This window comes from Mobula hypostoma, chromosome 7 (genome assembly GCF_963921235.1).
Source record: "Mobula hypostoma chromosome 7, sMobHyp1.1, whole genome shotgun sequence".
Lineage (NCBI taxonomy): Eukaryota > Metazoa > Chordata > Chondrichthyes > Myliobatiformes > Myliobatidae > Mobula > Mobula hypostoma.
Genome location: NC_086103.1, coordinates 62240017 through 62258301, shown reverse-complemented (window position 1 = coordinate 62258301; position 18285 = coordinate 62240017). Strand labels below are relative to the sequence as shown.

At 40.9% G+C, this 18285-nt stretch overlaps 1 protein-coding gene across 3 annotated transcripts in view; it reads left to right on the top strand.

Annotated features, from left to right (window-relative positions):
* sh3tc2 (SH3 domain and tetratricopeptide repeats 2) overlaps positions 1–15794 on the top strand; it is a 121399-nt gene extending 105605 nt beyond the window's left edge. For 2 of the 3 annotated variants that reach the window (XM_063053518.1, XM_063053517.1), the window contains exons 16-19: positions 469–591; positions 1950–2100; positions 3994–4190; positions 13781–15794. In XM_063053518.1, coding sequence (XP_062909588.1) covers positions 469–591; positions 1950–2100; positions 3994–4190; positions 13781–13987 — 678 coding nt within the window. In that variant the 3' untranslated portion in view covers positions 13988–15794. The remainder of the gene's footprint in view (positions 1–468; positions 592–1949; positions 2101–3993; positions 4191–13780) is intronic. The other variant, XM_063053519.1, reaches the window with a different exon arrangement.
* The last annotated feature ends 2491 nt before the right edge of the window (positions 15795–18285 follow it).

Sequence of the window (18285 nt, the reverse complement as noted above, 5' to 3'; positions counted from 1 at the left end):
TTGACTTACCACCCACAAACATGATCTGACATAGCTTTTGTAAGCTCATTGAAGCTACAATTTCTCCAAAAAACTGGCTGATGCATGCAGTTTATAGGATTTCCAAATTCCAATATTTAAAATTTAAGCCAAAAGAGACCAGTACTTCAAAATCCTTTGTTTGCAATGGAGCTGATTACATTACTAGGTGAAAAGGGTAGAAAATATTCCAATGCATTATATCCCATTAATGCCAGACAAAGGTGAAAATTGAATCCATTAAATCAGAAGATTTCTCCTGTTAAAGATGTACCAAATATAAAGCACTTGGACTTAGTGACTTAGGTCTTCAGTTGGGCTTTTATTTGTCTAATGTTATGAGCCAGCTGAAATTAATTGATTTGTTCTTGTGGCTCTGACCAATTTCAATTTCATAACCTATAGTATTTTATCAATTTGTATTTTTCATGATTCCTATGAATCAATAAGGCTGCTGTACAGACGGCTCAGAGAATAAAGAATATGCACTTTACCATGAAAATAAATGAAGAGGCTGGCGATGTGTTTTACAATGGACCCAGAGAGCGAGAGAAAGCAGTGACATTTTATAGGGTAAGTGCTCAAAAATATCTGAATATCCTAACAGCAAATATGGCTGTCCATTGCTGAGCTACTGATGCATATGGAGAGGTGGGGGACAGATCAGTGGGAGGTTCTCATTAGCATGGGACAGGCAGCAAAAGCACCACTTCTTGCTCCATGCCAGTGTAAACAATAGCTTTGTTTTGACGGGTGGGAGGATGGATTACCCAAACCCTTTGACCTGTCCTTGATAATTACCCATCAAACCAATGAGCAGGGGATGATCTGAGTCATTTAATTTTAGCATTAGTTCCTTTGAGTGTCTATGGCATTTTCTTGGTTTGGGCTCCACCAGATTTGCTTTCATGGAGGATTTACGTGTTGCATAATTAGAGTCAAAGAGCACTACAGCACAGAAACAAGCCCTTCAACTCTATTCTGTGCTGATTTATATTTCAGGTATAAAATCTTGCTATTCAAATAAGCTATTTTATCTTTCTACTTATAACAGATGATCGTACCTGCACATAGCTTTTTCAGTCACTGGACATGAATGCCTATGATTTGGCCCTCAGCAGATTGCAGATCTGCTCCTTCATCCAGGGTTTCTGGTTGGGGAAGACTCTGAATGATTTTGTGGGGAGACACTAATCTATAACTGATCTTATAAAGTCCATCACAACCGTGGTGTATTCATTCAGATCTATAGATGAGTACTTGAACATGGCCCAGTTCCACGGCTCGAAGCAATCCCATATGCACTCCTCTGCCTTCCGTGACCACTTCTTTGTTGTCCTAATCTCTGGAGCCTTGCTCTTTAGCCTCTGCCTGTGTGCAGGTAACAGAAGGACAGTCAAGTGATCCGATTTACCAAAATGCAGTCTGGGTCTGGAATGGTAGGTATCCTTATCTTAGTAAGGCAGAAGTCTACTGTGTTGGAACCTCTGGTGCTACAAGTTATATGCTGATGGTAATTCAAAGAAGCTTGGTTGAAGTCCCCAACTATGATCTGAAATATGTCGGGATGGATTGTTTCTTGTTTGGAAATGGCATCATGTAGCATCTCAATCGTTTGATCATAGTCGGCCGCTGGTGGAATGTAAACTGTGGTTAGGATGATGGAGCAGAACTCCCTAGGTAAAAAGGTTTTAAAAAAAAGGAAATTCTGCTATTAAATGATGGTCAAAACATCCATGATGGTGAGACTTCTGAATATGTACACAATTCTATACAATTGGACATATTTGTTTCATCCACTTCAGTTTTGGGTGTCTTTGTTTATAATATCTGAGAAAATATGTTTTGATGCAAAAAAAAGATTTGTTCAATAAGTTTGTACAGGTATACATCTAAACTGGCTTGACCTGAATTTCTGAATTATTCCATAGGATGGGGCAGTACCTCTGGCCAGAATGACAAATGATTTTGACGTAGAACTCAGACTCTTCAACAAACTGGCTGAACTTAGTATGTCGCTAAACGATCTAGAACGAGCCCTAGAATATGCGATTGCAGCTGTAAGACTCAGTATAAACACTGGTGAGTCATTTTTTCATTTGTTAAGAATAAGCTGAAGAAAAAATTAACTTCCTTCTTTGTATTGATAATGCCTCATTTATATCTAAGTAATTAACCAAAATTGCTACTATTGTGTTTCATAAATTGAATCTAATTATCATTAGGCATCTAGCCTGATGTAATACTATGATGCTTCTACCTTGATTTGTCAGTCTACTAAAACTTTGAAATGAATAGTAGAGTCAAAGACACTTAGTGTAAGCTAGGGTATCCATTATTATGAAATACCCAGTCTGGCAGCACCCGTCAACCAGACTATGTAGGTGTTACATAGGCAATATCCTGGAATTAATCTAAATTGTGGTCAATGACTCCCTTTGTCAATGACAGAAGTAAATTTTACGTCAGTATCAGCAGTAATAATGGTTGATCTCATGGGTGTATTATATGGACACCACAATACAGTACTGGCCATTGGCTCATCAATGAAAATTTCAGCTGCTCATGAAGATTTTCAATTATTGAATGTTGGACGTTTTTGGAATTTATACTATGTCATCCACACTACAGCAGTTAATAATGTTCTGTTTCTGGCTATGAAACTGTGCAGATCACATTTTGGGCACAAGAATAATTTATGCTGATAAGTGCTTGGTTGAGGCAAAACATGCTGGATCTGGATGTTAACACATTTCATTCTGGGGAAAATAAAATCGATTTTCAGTTGTTTATTTCTGGGGACAGTTGTTCTTTTTTTTAAAGAAAGAAGGAGCTTAAGTACTCAAATTCCTGGGCAGCATAATTTCAGAAAACAATTTTCCTCTTCGGAGTTTCAAGGCCACCTTCCCTTTCTGAAGGTGTTGTGTTCTAATCCTTGTTATTTTGGGCAGGGAGAGTCAGAATCTTGATGTGTAGATGATTATCAAAACTGCCATGGATAAGGGAGTATATTGGGAGACATACACTTGAGTCAAAAATAATTCTGAAATTTAAGATGATTGGAGCCCTATTTCCAAAGTCCATTCCCTTTCAAATCTGGCTGCAGGATCTATAGTTCATAATACTTTAACTTTCATTATTAGATGCTTTTAGGTTTGTATTAAGATTACTAGCATGTGTAGATATATACTGACAAGTACAATCTGGAATAGTTAATATAAAAATGGGTGCCCCAACAGGGTTTATTACAGCTTGGGGCCTCAGAGTTCAGAGCTCAATCCTGGTGTCCTCTATAAGGAGCCTCTGCATGTCCTCCCCATGGAATGTGAGGGTTTCCTCTAGATACTTTTGTTTCCTTCCACATTCCAAAGATGAACCAAGTAGTTAATTGGTCATTGTAAATCGTCCTGCCATTAGGTTAGGGTTAAATTGGGGTTGTTAGAGGTTGCTGGCGGTGTGGCTCGAACGGCCTATTCTGCGCAGCATCTCTAAATAAATAACTGTAATAAAGTTTTTAAAATGTGCCAAGATAAGAAATGCAACTAAAGCTCTGATAATCGTAAGTGTATGCAGAATTAGAATTAAAGCTGTCTTGATTTTATTCATTGGGACATTTACAGTGTCTATTTCCGAAATTACCGATATTGAATGGCTGGCTGCATACAAAGGTAAAACAACTAAGATTTACTTTCACTTCAACAAACAAAAGGAATTGGCAGTAAAAACACTTCCATTGAAAACACTAGAAAAAGACCCAACATTTGAGGCACAACAATAGTAAGGGGAGAAAGTAATTGCATTTCTATAAATGATTCCAGTGAAGGAAACTACACAGACATATTGAGCCAAATTTCTTACTTCTGCACTGAATTTTATTTTTCTTTAAACTGATTATACAATATTATAAGTGTAAGTTAGGCAAAGGCCATTTTTCTTGTCTTGACTATCTCAAAGATATTTTCATGTTATCATTAGGAGACCAGCTGAAGGAACGTGTTGCTTTTTATCGATTAGCCACAGTGTACTATTTGTACCAGCAGTACGAGATGGCTGAAAACTACTACCTAAAGGCATTGTCTCTGAGTTCTCATCTATTGCAATCTCCAGAGGAAGCAAAGTTTTATCTGAAAACTTATTTCAGATTGGGTGATATTACACTCCTCAAACTGAAGGTGAGAAAGCAATTCTCTATTTTTCAAGCTATTTAATGAGTTTGATATTCTCATAATAAGAACATGGAGCCAGTGTGGGTGAATGGATTGAGTACATTTGGCTGCAATAGGCAGCAAGGATGTGACGGGCTGAAAGGAATGTTCCTGTGCTCTATGACTAAGACTCTTATAATGTGTATCATGGTTGAATCAAAATAGAAGTCATCAAGTGTTGTCGTTGTTCTTAAGGAGTATCTATAGGTATGGTAGAAGATGTGATAAGCTCCCATAGCTACTCTTTTCATTTTCTTTGTTGGTTATGAAACATAACATTGTTATACTTGAGATTTTACCTTCCCACATAATGACTGGGAATCCCATTCTGTAAAAGGACTAGATGGGATCAAGTTTGTCAAATGTGTTCAGGAAAGTTTCCTTCATCAATACTTAGAAGTCCCAACAAGAGACCGTGCGATACTGGATCTGCTATTAGGGAATGAGACAGGGCAGGTGACAGAAGTTTATGTAGGAGAACTCTTTGCATCCAGTAACCACAATGCCATTAGTTACAAAGTAAGTATGCAAAAAGATAGGTCTGTTGAAATTCTAAATTGAAGAAAGGCCAATTTTGATGGTATCAGAAATGTTATGGCAAGTGTGGATTGGGACAGGCTACTTTCTGGCAAGGATGTATTTGGTATGCGGGAGGCTTTCAAGAATACCATTCGGAGAGTACAAAGCTTGTATGTGCCTGTCGGAATAAAAGTTAAACATAATAGGTGTAGAGAACCTTGGTTTTCAAAAGATATTGAGATCTTGGTTAAAAGAAAAGGTTGCAAAGCAGGTATAGGCAAGCAGGAACGAATGAGGTGCTTATGAAGTACAAGAAATACAAGAGAACGCATTAAGAAAGAAATCAGGAAAGCTTAAAAAAAAAGGCATGAAGTTGCTCAAGCAGCCAAGGTGAAGGAGAATTCTATGGGATTCTGCAGATATGTTAATAGCAAAAAGATTGCAAGGGACAGAAATGGTCCTCTGTAAGACCAGAATGGTAATCCATGTGTGGAGCTGAAACAAATGGGGGAGATCTTAAATGAATTCTTTGTATCTGTATTTACTCAGGAGATGGGCACAGGAGTCTATAGAAGTGAGGCAAAGTCACATCAACTTCATAGACCCTGTACAGATTACAGAGGAGGCGGTTTGTTATCTTGAAGCAAACTGGAGTTGGGGGGGGTGGGGCAGCAGAGAATAAATCCCAAGCACAAATAATCTGCAGATGCTGGGGTCAAAGCAACACTCACAACACGCTGGAGGAACTCAACAGTTCGGGCAGCATCCGTGGAAACGATGAGTCGACGTTTCGGGCTGGAACCCTTCCCTGATGAAGGGTTCCGGCCCAAAACGTCGACTCATCGTTTCCACGGATGCTGCCCGACCTGCTGAGCTCCTCCACCGTGTTGTGAGTGGGGAATAAATCCCAGGACCTGACAAGTTGTTCCCTTGGACCCCATGGGATGCAAGTGCAGAACTCGGTTGGGAGCTAGCAGAGATATTTACATCATCCTTAGTGACAGGGGTGGTACCAGAGGATTGGAGGAGATCCAGCATTGTTCAACTGTTTAAAAAAGGCTCTAAACATAAATCAAGAAATTATAGTCTGGTGAGTCTGATATCAGTTTTGGGAAAGTTATTAGAAGGTATTCCATGGGACTAGATGCAGCATATAAGCATTTAGATAGACATGGACTGTTTAAGGAGAGTCAGCATGCCTTCGTGTGTAGTAGTAGGTCACATCTAACCAATATTATAGTGTTTTTCGAGGAAGTTACCAGGAAAGTGGATGAAGGCAACACAGTGGATGTTATCTACATGGATTTTTGCAAAGCGTTTAATAGGTTCCACAAGGGAGGCTGGTTAAGAATGTTCAGTCGTTCAGCGTTCAAGATGAGATAGTAAATTGGATTAGACAGTGGTTTTGTGGGAGAAACCAGAGAGTGGTAGTAGAGGGTTGCCTCTCTGACTGGAGGCCTGTGTCTAGTGGTGTGATGCTGGGATCAGTGCTGGGGTCCATTGTTGTTAGTCATCGATATCAATGATATGGATGATAATGTGATTTATTGGATCAGCAAATTTGCGGATAACACCAAGATTGGGGGTGTAATGGACAGAGAGAAAGGCTATCATGGCTTGCATCAGCTGGAAAATGGACTGTAAAACAGCAAATGGAATTTTAGTACAGATGAGTGTGAGTTTTTGTGCTTCAGTAGGACTAACCGGAGTAGGCTTTACATAGTGAATGATATAATGCACTGAGGAATGTGGTAGAACAAAGATTTGGGAATATAGGTCTGTAATTCTTTGCAACTGGTGTCACAGGTAGATAGGTTTGTAAAGCAAACTTTTGGCACATTGGCCTTCATAAATCAAAGTATTGAGTACAGGAGGTGGGATGTACTGTTGAAGTTGTATAAGACATTGGTGAGGCCTAATTTTGAGTATTGTGTGCAGATTTGGTCACCTACCTACAGGAAGGATGTAAGCAAAGTTGAAAGAGCACAGAGAAAATTTACAAGTAAGTTGCCAGGTCTGGAGTACCTGAGTTATAAGCAAAGACTGAATAGGTTAGGTCTGTATTCTTTAGAACGTAGCAGATTGAAAGATTTGATAGAGGTATACAACATTGAGGGGTATGGATAGGGTAAATGCAAGCAGGCCTCCTCCACTGAGGCTGGATGGGACTACAACCAGAGGTCATGAGTTGAGGGTGAAAGGTGAAAAGTGTAAGGGGAACATGAGGGGAAACTTCTTCATGCATGGTTTTGAGAGTGCGGAATGAGCTGTCAGCACAAGTGGTACACACAAGCTTGATTTCAATGCTCAAGAGGAGTTTGGATAGGTACATGGATAGTAGAGGCATGGCGGGCTATGGTCATGGTGAAGTTTGATGGAAGTAGGCAGGTTAAATGGTTTTGGCTTGGACTAGATGGGCTGAAGGGCCTGTTTCTGTGCTGTATTCTCTGAGTAGCATGGTTTAAGGATATATAGAGCTGCATCACATGGAAAGAGAAACTTTGTCCCAGCTTGTCCATGTTGATCAAAGTGGTGGCATTTGGCCAATGTCCCTCTTAACCCTTTCCATCCGTAAACCTGTCTAAATGGCTTTTTTAATGTTGTAATTGTACCTGCTGCCACCACCTCTACTGGCAGATCATTCCCAAAAGCTCACAAACATTTTTGGAAAAATTTACCCCTTAGGCCAGCATTAATTTTTCTCCTTTCATCTTAAACTTACACTTTCAAGTTTTAGTCTCCCAACCCTGGGGAAAAACTTTGAACTTCTTATCTTTGATCTTTATAATTTTATAAATCCTTATGTAATGCTCAGGTCTATCGGCTCGTGTTTATCAAGGGGAAACCCTGCCTGCCTGCCAAACCGTGTCTCACGGTTGTGTCGTTGCTGTATAATGCCACCTGGTACAAACTCACACATCAAATACCAGACAGCACACAATGTACGATTTACAGGTTACACTTTATAAATCTTACTGGAACTATGTAATTAACAGAGGTACAATATAAAAGGGAAAGTAAAAGGTGCCAGACTTATCAGAGTTCAACCACTTCTTGCACAACAGTTGGAGATCAATAAACGGGGTCCTCTTTCCACCATGCGATCTCCTCCAACCCCCTCGACTTGCTGCTCGGGACCAACCATGGCGCATCCAGCACGTCCTTCCTCTTCGGGTCTCCTCTCGAAAGCCCCCAAACCACACGGTTCCCAGCTATATGAGACAGAATATTACCCACAAAAAGAGTAACATAGACACTCATTGTTTCGTCCCTTCTCTTATCAATAATATAACCCAAAGGAAGAGGGGGGGGAGAGAGAGAGAGAGAGAGAGAGAGAGAGAGAGAGAGAGAGAGAACGAGAACACAAGAACTTCTTACATCGCAGTTATTATTACAGAAAGGGCATTTTCATTATAACATAACAAAGAAACCATTTTTTTAGCTTTAGCAGTAACATAAAAGAAGAAACCCCTGACACTTATAAGGTCACTCCTAAGCCACCTCCACTTCAGCGAAAACAAATGCAGACGATCCTCATAACTCAAGCTCTCCAGTCTTGGCAACATCCCCGTAAATCTTTCCTGCACCCTCTCTAGCCTAATTTGATCCTTGCTATAGTATAGTGACCAAATGGCCCACAATATTCCAGGTGCAGTCTCCCCAACCTCTGGTATAGATGTATCAAAATCCCTACTCTTGTACTAGGACCCCCATCCAATGTAAGCAAGTGTGCTGTACACCACCTTCATCAGCTTGTCTCCCAGCATTGCCACTTTCCTGGAACTATGTACTTTCCCTAGGTACCTCTGATCCACCACACTCCTCAAGGCACCATCACTTACTGTGCTAGTCCTGGCTTAACTTTCCAACATCCATCTCTTTCCACACTACGATTTATTGCCCACTTTCCCAGTGGATCTAGATCCTGTTGCAATCTTACACCAAACTTCTTCACTGACAACCAAACCATTAAGTTTTGCAGGTAGACTATTGGTTCTGATCCAAATCAGATTTAACCAGTCCCTTTTACATGGGTTACCTCTGTGCCAGAAGAGTACACAGTGGCCCAAAAATCTGAATCTTACCATTCTCCTCCACCTTCTCACCCATGTATTCATCTACCCTATCCTACCTTCATTTGCACCTGGCAATGGGAGAAATCCTGAGATTACCACCCTTTAGATCCTGCCGTAACCTTCTGCCGTTAGTAATAAAAGATGGTGCCGGTAACTTGCTCTCCCGAGCAAACTGCCCTCTCCACTATCCTATACCCGAGAAACCCTTCTAAACCTCCAATCTAGCAAGATCAAGATCAGCAACACCTTGGCGAAGCTACTGACTCAGCTGGAGACCACTGCGCCGGAATTGCTTCTTAAACTCCTGACCGCACCTGGACCCAACCAGCAAGACCCACCACGTTCCCGGAGACCCGCGGTCTGCTACCGTGCCGGAGTGCTTGGAGATACGGCCCATTCTGACCAGCACCTCTCTGGAGCAGCCAACCACACAGAAGTGACGGCGAATTCCTCAAGGTGCCCCAGACGCTTCCCCGGAGCAACCACCGTAAAGCCCCGTTGGTGGCCATCCATAGCTGCCGGAAGTGAGGCCTCTGCCGCCGACCTCATAAATCGAGCCCGAGGCTCGGCTGGAGCGGAGGCCTCCGCAACCGTGACTCAGTTTAAGGACTTGTTTCAGCCAGGAGCCCGGCCATCCGGGATTAAGTGTCGGCTTCGGGGCCCGACCCAATCGACAGCCCGGGCCCCCAGCAGCAGGAAGTGGCAGTGGAGCCTCCCCCATTACTCGGCCCGACCCGGAGTGTCCGACGACCCGACCTGCTGATCGATCCCCGCGTGACGCGTCCACCTACCTCAAAGAACTGACAACAACACTCTGCATCGATGGAAACCTGGAAAGATGCACTATTTACCAAGGAAGGATGGGAAAAGAGCTGGGCTGCTGGTCAGATTGAAGCTGAGGGGCTTCAGGGTCCCTATGCCCACCATCCTACTAGCTAATGTGCAAGCCATAGAGAACAAGGTGGATGATCTTAAAGGGAGACTCACCTACTGCAGGGAGATGAAGAATTGCTGTGTATTCTGTTTCACTGAGACCTGGCTCTCCCCTACCACCCCCGACTATGCCATCCAACCGGAGGGATTTTCGATCCATCCGATGGACCGCATGGCGTCTTTGGGCAAGACAAGGGGAGGTGGTTTCTGCCTACTGATCAACACTGCGTGGTGCTCGGACACAGTGGCACACACAAGCTCCTACAGCCCAGACCTGGAACACCTGTCGGTGAAGTGACATCCCTACTATCTGCCACGGAAATTCACCTCGGTCATACTGAAAGCGGTCTACATTCCTCCCCAGGCGGACATGGAGTGTGCTCTGAACATACTGTATGCCAACATCAGTGAACTTGAGACCAGGTATCCGGAGGCTTTGCTCTTTACAGCCGGGGACTTTAACCAGGCCAACCTCAGAAAGGCGCTGCCAGAGTTATACCAACATGTCTCCTGCCCCAGTAGAGGCCCGAATATACTTGACCACTGCTACACAGCAGTCAAGGATGCCTACAGTTCCATCCCACGACCTCACTTCGGAAAATTGGACCATCAGGTCATACTCCTCCTCCTGGCTTACAAACAGAAACTGAAGCGGGAGGTCACAGTGTCAAAAGTAGTGTTGCGTTGGATGGAGGAAACGGATGAGGTCCTCCGTGACTGCTTTGAATCAGTGGACTGTTTAATTTTCAAGTTCTTGGCAGCTAACCTCGATGAGTATGCCTCAGCTGTCATGGACTTTATTTGGAAATGCACGGAGGACTGTGTGTCTCGCAAGACAATCCGGGTATTCCCTAACCGGAGACCTTGGATGAGTTATGAGGTCAAGTGCCTTTTAAAAGGCTAGAGCTGTGGCTTTTAGGTCCGGGGATACCAGTCGCTACACGGAATCCAGGCGTGAACTCTGGAAAGCCATTAAGGGCGCCAAGGCCCAGGCTAACCAGAAGGATGTCAGTAGACTATGGCAGGGTCTAAGTGAGATCACTGGGCACAAAGAAAAGGCTGGGAATATCAATAACTGTGGCGCTTCTCTTCCTGACGAACTTAACGTATTCGACGCAAGATTCAAACAGAAGAGGAGCGTCCCGCTCCCTCCGGATGAACTGGACCTGGTGGCATCGAGATTCATTGTCACTGAGGAGGACGTTAGAAGGGCCTTCCTGAAGATAAATCCAAGGAAGGCAACGGGCCCAGATGGCGTCCCAGGACAGGTTCTCGGGGTCTGTGCAAGCGAGCTAGCTGGAGTGTTTGCTGACATCTTCAACTGTTCCTTGCTTCAGTCTAAGATCCCCTTGTGTTTCAAGAAGGCAACAGTAATCCCAGTGCCGAAGAAGAGCAAGGTGGCATGCCTGAATGACTATCGACTTGTGGCTCCGACATCAATTGCTATGAAGTGCTTCAAGAGATTGGTTATGGCACACGTCAACCACAGCCTACCGGTCAACCTCGACGCTTTGCAATGCGCCTACTGGAGCAATGGGTCAACGGCAGATGCCATCTCTCTGGCCCTACATTCCTCCTTAGAACACCTGGAGAATAAAGATGCATACGTAAGGCTCCTTTTCATTGACTACAGCTCTGCCTTTAATACCATCATTCCAAATAAACTGATTCCTAAGCTCTGGAACTTAGCACTCAGATCTGCAGCTGGATCTTAAACTTCCTCACAGATAGGACCCAGTCTGTAAAAATAGGGGACAAGCTCTCCCCTACAATCACTCTGAGCACCAGTGCCCCACAAGGCTGTGTACTCAGCCCCCTGCTGTACTCACTTTACACCCATGATTGTTAGTCAAGTTTCCATCAAACTCAATATATAAGTTTGCTGATGACACAACAATTGTAGGCCATGTCTCGGGTAATGATGAGTTTGAGTACAGAGAGGAAATTAAGAACCTGGTGGCATGGTGTGAAGACAATAACCTATCCCTCAACGTCAGCAAGACGAAGGAATTGGTTGTTGACTTCAGAAGGAGTAGCGGACCGCACGACCCAATTTACATCGGTGGTGCGCAAGTGGAACAGGTCAAAAGCTTTAAGTTCCTCGGGGTCAATATCACAAATGACCTGACTTGATCCAACGAAGCAGAGTTCACTGCCAAGAAGGCCCACCAGCGCCTTTACTTCCTGTGAAAACTAAAGAAATTTGGCCTGTCCCCTAAAACCTTCACTAATTTTTATAGATGCACCGTAGAAAGCATTCTTCTAGGGTGCATTACAACCTGGTATGGAAATTGTCCTGTCCAAGCACATCACACAAACCAATCTTCCATCCTTGGACTCACTTTACACCGCACGCTGTCGGAGCAATGCTGCCAGGATAATCAAGGACACGACCCACCCAGCCAACCCAATTTTCGACCCTCCTCCCTCCGGGAGAAGGCTCAGGAGCTTGAAGACTCATACGGCCAGATTTGGGACAGTTTCTTTCCAACTGTGATAAGACTGCTGAACAGATCCTGACCCGGATCTGGGCCGTACCCTCCAAATATCCAGACCTGCCTCTCGGTTTTTTTGCACTACCTCGCTTTCCATTTTTCTTTTTTCTATTTATGATTTATAATTTAAATTTTTATATTTACTAATTTTTACTGTTTTTAATATTTAATATTTGTAATCCAGGGAGTGGGAAGCGCAGACTCAAATATCGTTGTGATGATTGTATGTTCTAGTATCAATTGTTTGGCGAAAATAAAGTATAAAGTATTCCCTACACCTATATTCGCAAATAGAGACTTCATTCCCATTCCCTCTTATATTGCTTGTACCAATTTAGAGAACCACTTCTAGTTTCCCATCCTCCTCCCTGAGAACATTTTTACAACAGTTTGGAGATATTCTTTCGTCCCGTGTGCCAGGAGGCATCAGACCAGCCTGGAGTCTTGCTTGTGGCCATAGAATCTCCTAACTCCTTTTTGTCTTTCTAATTGCTATCCCTATCACTATAGTTCTTTTTGACTCACCTCTCCTATGTTGTGTAGAGCCAGTTATTGTATCACAGACCTGGCTGCTGCTTCTCCCCTCTGAAAGGTCACCCTCCAATAATATCAAAAACAATATACTTGTTACGGAAGGAAATGCTGAACCTCGGTTCACCGGCTCCACTGAACTTACTGGGTACGAAGCTCTCAGCATCAAGGATTAACCAACTGCAGCAGAACTAGCTTCTCACACGTATAATCACCAGAGACTCCAGATGTTTTCCAATTCTCCCATTTTCAATAGCATCCAACTGCCCCTCAGAAAATGAAAATGCCATGAATGTGTGTGCTTTATTATAATTGTTATCTCATTCATAATCAGAAAGTATAGCTGTTATTACAACAAAAAAGGCAGAATTCCCCTGTTTCATCAAATGCTCAAAAGAAAGGAAATTAATACAACATAAATTTGTAAAATGAAATAAGAGTATAAAACTAGCGAAGAGTTCCAAATCTAGTCACAGGTTGATAGTATAGAAAGAGTGGTTATACGTAAGTTGCTGTGCTTATCTTTATAATGAAATGTTTATAGGAATGATAAAGGTTGACAAGTTTAGTATAATTGATGCATTTGAGCTTCCAAATTTAATTTTTGATGAAGTCTGGCACAGTAAGCCTATTTCAAAGAGTCAACCAAAATGAAAAGGCTTCATAATTGCAAGGATGACAAAACTGACTAAAAGGGCACCATCAGCTATTGAAGTATGGAATGAGGAGCTAGTGAAAAATTGACCATTTTACATTCCTCATACCACTTAGCTCACCTGAGTAAGTTGAATGGCATTTGGACATTACTGGTGAGCAGTGATCTATCAAATTTACTGAAGTTGAACAAACATTAAAAGATACTAATAAGTACTGGTCTGACACGATAAAATAGTGATCACTCTGGTGTATATTTAATCTTTGAAGTAATAATGGTAAATTGCAGAGTGTTTAATGTTTGCTTTATTTACTGCTCCAAACTAAAATCCATTTTATTTTTCTTTAGGATCCACATGATGCTGCTGGCTATTTCCAAATGGCTTTTGCTGCAGCTATCGAACTAGGAAGTAATGAAGATTTGTTTAATATTTGCACTAAGCTTGCCAACATTTACAAGAACTACATTGTAAATGAAGATCTCTGTTCTCAATTTGTTGAGAAAGCAAATGCCCTCAGCAATAAGCTACACAAAACCAAACAGAGCTCGTCATAAAACTAATGTGAAATTATTTAAAATGTAAACCAAACTCTCATGACATGTACACTATCTCCTAAGCGTTTGAAAGTACCTTCCTAATGTAACATACTCAGGTACACTTACCTTTCTTATGTGTCCAAGAATAGAAGCAATGACTGAACAAAGGGAAGTCACAACGTCAAAATGAATGATTGAGGTGATGAAATAAGTCAGTATTTGGTAAACAGAGATGCTATTTGGATTCTAAGGGATTGTGGATTAAGGAGAGGGTGGATTGACATTCACAGTAGTGAAGATTTCAGTTTTGAGTTTCTGGTGAATATGATGATCTGCTCATATTGGCTTTCATTTGGTTACCATACTGAATAAAATAGAAATCTGTTAGCAACCAAACTTGTATTGCCAAAGTTTGCAACAATTATAAAATTGAGTATAAAATTGTTTTTGAATACTTAGCCTATTAGACAACTGAAATAGAGCAGCGTAATCTGTTGTATTTAAAGCTGGAACAACTTTAATTATGTTGTTGAGCCTGATATCTTTAATTCACTCATGTTTTATATGTATATAAGTTACAATGAATATTATGGTTCTTAGTGTAAATGTACAATTTCAAAATTCCAAATGAAGTAAAAATGGTGAATAGCCCTAAAGTGAAAGCTACTGGTATTACAGTATTTTTATAATGCATGTGAATTTAACAGCTTCCTTAAATAAAAAATACTTTGTGTAACATTCTATTAAATCACAAACTGTAAAAATTTGCTATTCTTAAAGCATGTGCAACAGAATTGAGCTAACAGCCCCCGTACCTCATTCCTGGCAAGGTGCTATATTTTATTTGCTTTTTACTTTCTGCTTTTCTGTCCAGAAATAAATCTTAAATGACTGCTTTCAGATTTTTTTATAAATTGAACTGTAGTAACATCTCTTTACCTGCATTTTGTGGTATGTACTGAACATTCAAAGTATTCCCTAAAAGAGGTGATTAGCTTTAAGTATCTCACTTTTTGTATACTATTTAAAACATAAGTTGAGTTGACAAAATAATGATCTTATTCAGAATGCACTGCATTAAAGTATTTAGTTTGTATTAATAATGAACAAGTATAATTATGGAGCCTGAAATTCCCTTGAACTAAAAACATAAGCATTAATTATTTGGTTAACAATTATGTTCTCAAAACTTAGAATGATTTGAATATAATTACATATCAGTAAATCATATTCTTTTGTTTCCTGTCATTTCTGTAGAACATCCAGGGGTCAAAGGCTTCCACTATATTGGGCATTATGCTCCATTATAAATGGCAGGACAGCTGTAAGCAAAGGTGTCAGATGTCAAAAATGCAGTTTTTCCACAATAAACTTTGACAGCCAATAAAATAGATTTTGATGTGCTAACACTTTAACAGACATCTTGATCTGCTACTCATCTTGCTCAGTAACCCACTCTTGTACCATTAAAAATGCACGTAAGCACTCATCAGTGTCATATTATCTTTGCAATTTGAGTGGATATGATGGAAGTACAACTGGCAGGGATGAAAATGATGAAAGTGATTTATGTAGTATTTTATATTGTTTGAGTAGGATTGGAGAGATGATTTGAATGTATCTTAGTCCAATAGCAATGTGAAGGTATTTTTATATTAAAAGATTTTATGTAACAAATTGAAAAGTTCTGTTCGTATTTTTGTAATATAAAATAGGCTAAACATTGGAGTATTTTAATTGAAAGCACTTAACCTAGTGGAATACAATGTTAGTATATTTCTGTAATGCTCGACACAGTTTAAAATATTTAGTGTAAATTAATAAAATGAATAATATTCTAAGAATTTGTGGACTTCATTTTGTCTAGCATTTTCAAGAAATGCTTAATTTACTCCTGCAGAGGCAACCATTTCAGAACAACACAAGCGAGCCACTCGGGCTACTCAGCAAGACAGGTAACTGGGCTGAGTTGTGGTGAGACAGAAGCAAAGAAAAGGTGTGCATGCCCAAAATTTTGTTCACCATCTGAATAACTCAAATTCACACATCTATCCTTTGCTATTAAGTTAGAATCTCTCTCCAGTGTCAAAGTCTGCAGTGTAACACTTAACACACAGTTAACATCATTGGGTTTTTGAGGATGACTGTAAAGCTCTGCAAATTTGTCTTGCCGGTGTTGTAACTTAGTCAAATAATGTGTAAGGCAGCCATCTATTCTGGTTGTAAATATCCTACTAAATCTATCCCGAGGATTTTATGAATGATTCCTGATTCTTATCAAGGAATTCCATTTTTTTTTTACCTAGTATAGGTTTTGTTCTTAAGTTCTACATTGTAAATTATGTTTTGGCTATTAATTCTTTAGAACTGTGACTGGAGCAAAGACTGGATTGTTATGTAACAGCAATGCTATGTGCCAGACTGCTCCAACTGACCTGCTGCTCTATGCACTATTCTTGTGGTTGCACCTGGCTTCTGTGTGTCCGTTGCAGCAATCTATCACCAAGACTGGAGGCTGCAAAGTGAATGGGGTCATGAGGGCCAACTAAGTCTTCAGGCTTCTCTCAAAGGCTCTGATAATTGAAACACAAAATATTTGAATGGATTTAAGTTTGAAAAAAACCTAAAAATAGCCTAAAATACTACAGATTAATTAAATAATAAAGAAAATAAAATAGAACAATCATCTACATGCAATTGTATTTCAACCAAGGTCAGTGACTTCATTCAAATAAACTTACTTAAATGACTGGTCTAGTGGTAATGCAGTAAGTCTGATTAGTTACCATGCAACCTCTAGCGTATTTCATTGCATTGGCATTTTGCTTGGGAGGTCAAAGATTTTGATCTAATTACATTCAAGGATTAATGATTTATCTGGAACACTACATCATATGTAATTTGCAGGTCTGTCTGTTTCTCTTCAAGAGGGCCACAACCTTGCTATGATCTGGAGATTTGCATGACTCAATGACCCAGTGAGTTATATTGGCTGGGGTCAGAGGTTTATTCTTTGGCTCTTGGTAGGGTCACCCCTGCTGAACAGGTCAAAGGGTAGAAGCCTGACTAAGAGTGGTCCACCAGTCCTCAAGGTTCAGAGCTTCAGCTCAGTGCTAACAAACCAGACTGGTAAACCAAAATTGTTACAGAAACAGCAGTGTAGAATTCCCCATCTGAGTATGATGGTATTCCTGAGTCTCCATTCAGGACATGCATGACTGGCAGTAGTGAAAACCAAGAGGGTGCTACTGACATGATGAAGGAAGCTCTCAACACCACCAGAGATGGAAGACCTTCATTGCTGCCGTAAATGCCAGTGGCATAACAGGCATTAAGTTGTCCGTTTCTGCACTCTTGTTGTCTTTGACCTTCCATGTATATGTCATTTATTTGGCACGTGCTATGGTCACTCTTAATTCTCCTCAGATATAAATCTCTCTCTCTACGGTTGACTTTATGCGGAATGAGATCTAGAATCAAGTGATCCTGGCAGAGTTTAGCCTGAACACATAGTCTGTTATTGGTATGCGTCCCTTCATAGCAGTATCAAAAGTCTCTCCTCTTACTTATAATTATGTACATCCTGTACCTAATAAAGTGGCCACTTGAACATGTTCAAAAATCATATATTTGTATTACTGTCACGTTTTGGTTGGTTTGAACCAGTCTGGCCATACTCCTCTGACCTCTCTCATTAACAATGTGTTTTCATCCACAGAATTGTTGTTCACTGGGTGTAATTTTTGTTTTTTTGGTACCACTCTTTCTAAACTCTAGAGACTACTGTGCGTGAAAATCCCAGCAGATCAGAATTTTCAGAGATACTCAAACCACACTGTCTGGCACCAACAATCATTCCATGGCCAAAGTCACTCAGATAAAATTTCTTCTCCATTCTGGTATTTGGTCTGGACAGCAACTGAGCCTCTTGACCAGGTTTTCATGCTTTTATGCATTGAGTTAGGGACTGATGAAGGGTCTCGGCCCAAAACGTCGACTGTACTTCTTCCTATAGATGCTGCCTGGCCTGCTGCGTTCCACCAGCATTTTGTGTGTGCTCCTTGCTATTTACATTATATATTGTACTTGTTGCATTCGCAATGCACTACAGTAGATTTGTCAAACACAATTTCCCTTCCTGAAATCCTTGATAGTGTTGTTTAATCCACATGACATTTTCTTAAAGCCTTGTTACCTCAGCCTTTATAATTTTCTTAATCTCACCAATGAGATTAGTCTAACCGAAGTATAGTTTCCTGATCGTCTCTCCTTTAACTAGTGGTGCTACATTTGGCACCCTCTGAACTGTGAGACTT